Source organism: Durio zibethinus, chromosome 24, assembly GCF_047325235.1.
Source record: "Durio zibethinus cultivar Kanyao isolate XHJ-2024 chromosome 24, ASM4732523v1, whole genome shotgun sequence".
In the NCBI taxonomy this organism is placed as follows: domain Eukaryota; kingdom Viridiplantae; phylum Streptophyta; class Magnoliopsida; order Malvales; family Malvaceae; genus Durio; species Durio zibethinus.
This window is the reverse complement of record NC_143185.1, coordinates 1,931,550-1,939,072: the sequence shown is the minus strand read 5'-3', so window position 1 is coordinate 1,939,072 and position 7,523 is coordinate 1,931,550. Positions and strand designations below refer to the sequence as shown.

The 7,523-nt window shown below is 31.7% G+C and overlaps 2 protein-coding genes across 2 annotated transcripts; one reads left to right on the top strand and one right to left on the bottom strand.

The window, feature by feature from the left end:
* Positions 1-1,612: 1,612 nt before the first annotated feature.
* LOC111315926 (2-methylene-furan-3-one reductase-like) lies at positions 1,613-3,421 on the top strand. The gene is made up of 4 exons (XM_022917949.2): positions 1,613-1,996; positions 2,280-2,603; positions 2,710-2,869; positions 2,940-3,421. The coding sequence occupies exons 1-4, from the start codon at positions 1,781-1,783 to the stop codon at positions 3,203-3,205; spliced, it is 966 nt and encodes a 321-aa protein (XP_022773684.2). The 5' UTR covers positions 1,613-1,780; the 3' UTR covers positions 3,206-3,421.
* A 1,953-nt stretch (positions 3,422-5,374) lies between these two features.
* On the bottom strand, positions 5,375-6,600 carry LOC111317334 (uncharacterized). Its single transcript, XM_089753904.1, has one exon. It carries the CDS (start codon positions 6,424-6,426, stop codon positions 5,710-5,712), a length of 717 nt encoding a protein of 238 aa, XP_089610030.1. The 5' UTR covers positions 6,427-6,600; the 3' UTR covers positions 5,375-5,709.
* Positions 6,601-7,523: the final 923 nt, after the last annotated feature.

The window sequence follows — 7,523 nt, the reverse complement described above, 5'->3', positions numbered from 1 at the left end:
TGAGTCAAATAACTTAATAGGATGCATACTCTTGATATCAAGTAGGCCTAAAAAATAAAATAAATAATATTTATTAAATATATAAAAATAAAAAGCAAAACATATTGGTATCAAGTGGGTCCAAAAAAATAAAATCTAAAAAAAAATCTTTATTAATTTTTTTGAAAAGGAAAAAGTTAAAAAGAGTAAAATAAGAAAAGTAAAAAAAAAAATTTGTATAAGCAGATTTCACACAAAAATAAATAAATTTTTAAAAAATATATATTTATAATTTTAAAAAATATTATTACCTATTTAATTAAAAAGGAAAAGAGATAAAAAGATAAGAAAAACCAATAAAAAAAAGTTTGGTATAATTGGTTTCACACATAAAAAATAAAATCTTAAAAAAAATATCTCTTAGTTATTTTAAAAATATAATAAAATATTTTTTACAAGAAAAAAATTAAAAAAAATGACATAAATGAGTCCCACAAACAAAAATAAAATATTAATGAAAAATGAGTCCCACAAATGAAATCATGATTGTACCACATTGTTCAAATTCATAAAAACAAAGAGATGTGTCAGTTTTTGGTTCTAGATCAGATAACAAGGTATCACCTAATGAACTATCTAGTGAAGGTTATTGCTCATACATAGTGGTGACAAAGCAACTACTCTTATTTCGTACCAACATGCAATAAAGCCTTGACAAGTGTCATCTACATGAATTACCCCCAGCAGGTCCAATGACAAGACACAGCTACAAGTCTATGAAGGGTTTTAAGTGGTAAAGATGGAATGATTTAATTTAATGGTTTAAAAGCATCCATTTAATGATTAATTCATATGTACTGCTTAGTACTAGTATTTGTCTGAGATGTATTTTGGACTTACAATTTGCCAGGATGCCTAGGTTGTTCTTCAACAACTTCTACAATAATAATATAATATCAACTGAAGGGTTTAGTTGGTGAAGATGGACTGATTTAATTTCATGGTTTAAAAGTTCGAAACTTTTATGAATCCATTTAATGATTAAAATACATGTAATGTTATAGTATTAGACTATTAGTATTAGTCTAGATGTATTTTGCAGTTACAATTTATAGAGATTCATATTCGATTTTGATTTAAAATTTTCATAATTTTATTTTATAAAAATTTTTTTAAAAAATTTAAATTTAAATTTAAATTTATATATATATATATATTTTTTTTTAATATGAAATTAAATGCATTATAATTTTTTTACTTTTAAAATTTGATGTTTTTGTCCAACTAAATTTAATCATAAAATTAAAATCATATCAGATCACATGTAACATTTAATAATTTTTACGATCGTCGACTAATGATTGTTTTAATATTATTTATAAATATTCGTATTTAAATTATAACATATTATATACTTTAATTTAAAATTTTAAAAATTTTATTTTATAAATTTAAATTTAAATTTTTATATATATTTTTTTATCCGTACATACTTTTAACGTGAGAGCGTTACACAATTTGCCAGAAGGCCTGGGTTGATCTTCAACGTCTCTTAGACTGCAATTAGTCCTTATCTTGGGGCCTACCATCTGAACTTGGATAGAAATCAGTCTATGCATTTCCTATTTTCAATGGATAAATGGAACCGCTTTTTTTTGGCGAATGAAGTACAAGTATCCAAATACTTGTTGGCATGTTGCTCAAAAGTAAGATATTTGAAGTGAGAAAAAAAGCTACTAGCAGTAATCTAACTGGTAACCTTATCTCCTAGTTGATCAAAGAGAGCCTGTTTTCATTTCTTATGGCTTCAAGTACTGAAACTCTTCCATCTAAAATGAAAGCTTGGACTTATTCTGAATATGGAAAATCATCTGATGTTCTGAAACTAGACTCAGATGTTGTTGTACCCCCACTGAATGATAACCAGGTTCTGGTCAAAGTTGTAGCAGCTGGGATTAATCCAGTTGATTTCAAGAGAATGCTTGGCATGTTCAAAGAAATTGATTCTCCTTTACCTGTAAGTCTCTTTCTTTTCCGATCTTTATTTCTTTTGCTTTAATTTGCTTTTGCTCTTGCGGTTTCATGCTAGGGGAAGAAGAATATGGTTTACTAAAACTAAGATTTAATAAATAATCATGCTAATGTTTTATGAAATGATCTCCTTCAAAAATAAGAAAAGAAAAAGAGCTTCAAAAATATGTTGCAAATCTTTTTGTCTTGTTATTCTCATCTGGAGTATTAAAAAATTTCTATGTTGTTCTTCCTAAAATTTCTTTTGGTTTTGTTCTTGATTTTGTCAGATTATTCCAGGTTATGATGTTGCTGGTGTGGTGGTGAAAGTGGGAAGCCAAGTAAAGAAATTCAAGGAAGGGGATGAAGTATATGGAGACATTAATGAGAAGGCCTTGGATCACCCAAAACAACTTGGAACCATAGCTGAATACACTGCTGTTGAAGAGAAGCTGTTGGCTTTCAAACCGAAAAATCTCAGTTTTATTGAAGCTGCAGGGCTGCCCTTAGCCATTGAGACTGCCCATGAAGGCCTTGAACGATGCGAGTTTTCTGCTGGCAAATCAATCCTTGTCCTGGGAGGTGCTGGTGGGGTTGGCACCATGATTATTCAGGTGGCTCCTGCCGATTCTTTGAGAAAAACTATTGTCTGCTCTATTGATTATCAGGAACTTGAATTCTTCATTTTATCTCTATTAACGTTCATTTCTCTTGGATCAGCTAGCTAAGCATGTCTACGGGGCATCCAAAATAGCAGCTACCTCAAGTACAGGAAAACTGGATTTGCTGAAGAGCTTGGGTGCTGATTTGCCTATTGATTACACAAAGGAAAACTTTGAAGATCTGCCAGAGAAATTCGATGTCGTATATGATGCAGTTGGTAAGATTCTAGAACCATAGTTGAATTTCTTCCTATGTATATAAGTAACAATGTGTATGGGTGTAAACAGGACAATGTGATAGGGCAGTGAAGGCAGTGAAAGAAGGCGGGCGTGTTGTCACAATAATTGGTGGTGTGGTTCCACCAGCTTTTGTATTCATTCTCACTTCAAATGGGGCTGTTTTGGAGAAACTGAATCCATTCTTGGAGAGTGGGAAGGTTAAGCCAATAATTGATCCCAAAGGCATATTTTCGTTTTCTCAAACCCGGGAAGCCTTTGCATATCTTGAAACTGGCAGGGTTACTGGAAAAGTAGTTATTTCTATAATCCCATGAGACAATAAATCAACGTATCATCTTTAGTCTCCCTGTCTTATTTCCTGTTTGTGTTGTCGTGGGTTATGATACTGTATTGTATAAGAGTTTATTAGGAGGTTGTGCTGTTGGATGATAAGAAATAAAGATTTCAGTTTTTGTGTGAGATATCATCTAATTGAAATGTTTAAAACAATATCTATTTATTTGTTATGAATTAACAAGAATTTTGTGATTGTTGTTAACTTGTTAAGATTTCGTAATAACTGTTAAAGGATATTTTTTGATTCAGAAGGTAAATTATTTTTTTTAAGTAAATAATTAAAAGTATTTTTAATTTTTGAATCAACTTAATATATTTAATATCATATTAATTCGATTCGATTACATTATTATTTTATTTCACATATGAATCTTATAAATAATTATCTATGTACTATCTAATAAATTTAATTTTTTTGTTTTTTTTATTTTTTTTAATATTTTTAATTTGAGTGTCAAAATACAAAAATAAAAAATGTCGCCTCTCTTTACTCTTAAATGCTATCTTTCTCATGTAAAATCCTTGCCATCAGCTGAAAGGCCGATACGGGCAACATCCCTGATCCATGAAAAGAATCTATGAAATAAAAAACTCTATCCGACACCGACAAGGCCAGTTGGACAGCCTTTTTTTTTTGTTTTTTCGATTCCAATGGCAAGAATCACATTTTTGGTTGACGTGAAAGATGTGCTTCAAACAATCAGCGAGTCACTTTGTCAAGAACAAGAAAGCTCCATAAGAAAATTTTAATTCACCAACTCATCATGGTAAGTGTGATGAGAATATAATAATCCATGATTCACACCACCTTGTAATCGTTCCAAATTTGTCACATCATTCATAAAGCAAAAATGGCAGTACTCAACAGCAAAGTTTTGAATAGTTTTATTAGTTACCCAAATTCAATTTTCCACTTCCTTTCTCTTTCCATCTAGTATTAATGAAACACACCATTCTCATTTACTCCCTTTCCGTTTATATTGTTTGTTATCTCTATAAATCGATTTTTTTATCGCCAAATTTACTTAATTTAGAAAAGATAAAACGTCAAAAAAGTCAAATGAAGATGATAGTTAGATATTTTAATTGATTTTTTTATCAAATTTATCTAATTATTAATATGACACCAAATTAAGATATCAAATAATAACTTTATTAATATAGATAGTGTATAATATAATTAATAAGATAAGATGATAATCATTTTATATTATATTTGATTTGTATATAAAAAAAATTATATAGTTACAAGTAATATTATTATCTTCTTAATATAAAATAATTCAATTTTTTCAAAGTAAAAAAAATTATTTTTAATCTATAAGATTGAAATTATATGTTTTATTATACCTTTACAAATTACATTAATAATAGGAACTCAAACATATTTGTTTCCCACTTGAATAAATAAGAAACGAAAATTATGTTTTGAGTGTATAATTACCTCATCAAATTGTACAGTTGTTTAATTGGGAAAGCAAAATTTAAGAAGTTGAAACCCAACAAAGTCTATTGATGATTGATGATCGTTCCGGAGTATCCTACCAATTAGTGGTTCTTGTTTACTGATCTTGTTATCGACACACAAACATGAAGCAATAGGACATTTATTTTCTGAAACACAATAATCTCCATTAATATTTTTTTTCATGGATTGTAATTCCATATTTATGAAACTCCAGTAATTGCTTAGTAGATTATGTACTAAAATGGCATTAATTAATTTGCTTAGTGGTAGAATTGTAAAAAAAAAAAAAGAAAAATATGAATTCCATTAAGCCCTGCAGCAACAACCCTGATAAAAACTTGGTCTTCATTTAGTTGGGGTATTGCAATATTTGAGTCCAGTTTCAGAACTTCTTCAGGTTTTCCATGTTGACCATAAGCTCAAGCCTTCAATGTAGAGGGACAGAAACACCTGAAGCATTCTCCATGACAATAATCCTTCACTACCCACCAAAACTTGTAATAACATAATCTGAAGCAATTGTAATGAACTAAAGAATTAGACATATATGGAAAGCCATACGGCATCTACAATGAATGGTATTGCAAAATGCAAACGAATTAAAAGCTTAAAGTATAGATAGAAACAACGAGCAAAAGATATATATGTCTAGACTCTGATCTTATACAAATGATTTCCTTCTGCTGCATCCTAGGACTTCAGTGCAGATGCTGATCTCCCATAATGTGGCTTACTCTGTTTGTTCTTCCTAGACAACTTCCTCTCCAGGCTTTTCACTCTTGCAGTCAGGTCTGATATAACTGTTGATTGCCCCTTTGTTTCTACCATGAGCATCTCAACCATCTCCCTTAGCTTCTTGTTCTTATCCATGATCATCTTAACGTCTTTTTCCAATTTAACCACACTTTCTTCATTATCAGAAATCACCTCTTCAGCAATTTCATAAGGCACCAGGTCGGTTGCCTGAGGTTACTCCATGCAAACACTACAGATTTCTTCTTTATCTTCTTCAAATTAAGCTTCGTTTTCTAGAGTTACAACTCCATGATCTTCGTTCCTTCCTTTCAAGCTTAACTCCCTGATCAAGACCGTATGTGGTGGTGATGATGAGGAAGTTAAGGAATCACCAGCTTCCGATTGATCGCCAGAATCAATAGAAATGTACTCCATAATATGCTTAACTGGAGCCTTAGACTTGTTTGTTCTCGGTTGATTCTTGCAATCAAGATTCTCTCCTATAAGACCATGATAATCGATAGCAGAGACTTTACTTAAGGCCTGGAAACGAACAGAAGCATCAAAAACCATTCCTCCAATGTTAAGGGTTCCAAAGAATCCCCCAGAACTAGAAGGGCAGCGGATTAAGTATACAGCAAAAGAAGGGGTCTTCATCGCAGCAGCCGAAGCGATTAAAAGTAAGTTGCCGATAAGAATACGAATGCTTCCAACAAGCCTATCTCGGAAGAAACCAACAGCATAAACCTCAATAGAGAGAACCGAAGTTTTGCTGAAAAGGAACTGGGGTGAAACTTCAAAGAGAAACTTATCGTTCCAGGTTGGGTTTTGGCCACCGACACGATCAACTCGAGTATGAAGCTTGGTGGATGAATCAACCCAAGCAACAGCATAGGTTTTCATGTGACGATGGGATATAACTGATGATGGCTCTATAAGCCCTTGTGCGGATATCAAGTTGATCTCCAGAACGTGAGTTGTTGCTGTTGTCTCCATTATTGTTACTCTAATCTCCTCTGAAATCTTTCTTTGTGGAGAAATTAGTTTGAGTCGGCTGATCGATGAATTGAAGGTATTGGATTGTTGTTAGCAGGAGCTTGCCGTTGATATTAAGGGCTCTAGGGTTCTTGGCTTAAGCCTTAAGGCAAAGTTGTTTGGGTTACACGTATCTAAATGGCTTCAATAAACGTATATATTAATTTAACCGGTTAAAATTCAAAATTGAAAATTAAAGGTTTAGTATGTAATTTGACCTATGAATTATACTATTTTTAACAATTTGATACCTACGGAAAAGAAATTTTATGATTAAATATTAAACGTTGTTTTTATTAAGCATTTTACACCATTGACTAATATAAAATATATCATGCCTAATGATATTATTGATTGTTTATTGATCATATCAGCTTATTATTAACAAAATTAGTGAATGCTGGATGAAAAACAAAACTCAAATAAGGAGAACTTTTGCTCCATATGGCCAAAAGAGAGATTGGGATCAATGATCACTTATATCCTGGTGTACGTGTGTACAGGAAAAGATATGTCAAGCAGGTAGAAGAGTCAAAGAAACACTTAGTTGCTTCTGCTTTGTAGTTGAATTTAAGCCCCATATATGCATCTTCACATTTTTGTCAGGAGGAATTGGAATCTATAGCAACTAGCTATAGTCTTCTAAGAGGTTTGCACTCGCCAGGCGGTAACCCTTCTCGTTCAGGGTCAACTTTTTGGAGCTACAGGTAATGATATTCTAATTATCAGCTTCACCATGATCATTCCTGCAGCTTCTATGATGATCAAACAGTGATCATATCTATTATGGGGAAGAACGGGCGTAGAACTCTTTATATCAATGGATCATAGTTGTATCATGCAGTTGTTGATCAGTGCGTATACCGAGTTTTTCGCCTGTTAGGTGATCAGAATTTCTAGCTACTTTACAGACGCTATCTTGATGTAAGCATCTTGGATTCCTTGTTACCTTTCTTCTTTCCCTTCTTGTTTTTCTCTTCCTTATTGTTGATCCATAGTGTTTAATTTATGATTCCTAGTTTTCCTTGCAAGTTGAAACTGATTCAAGTCTAAATAAA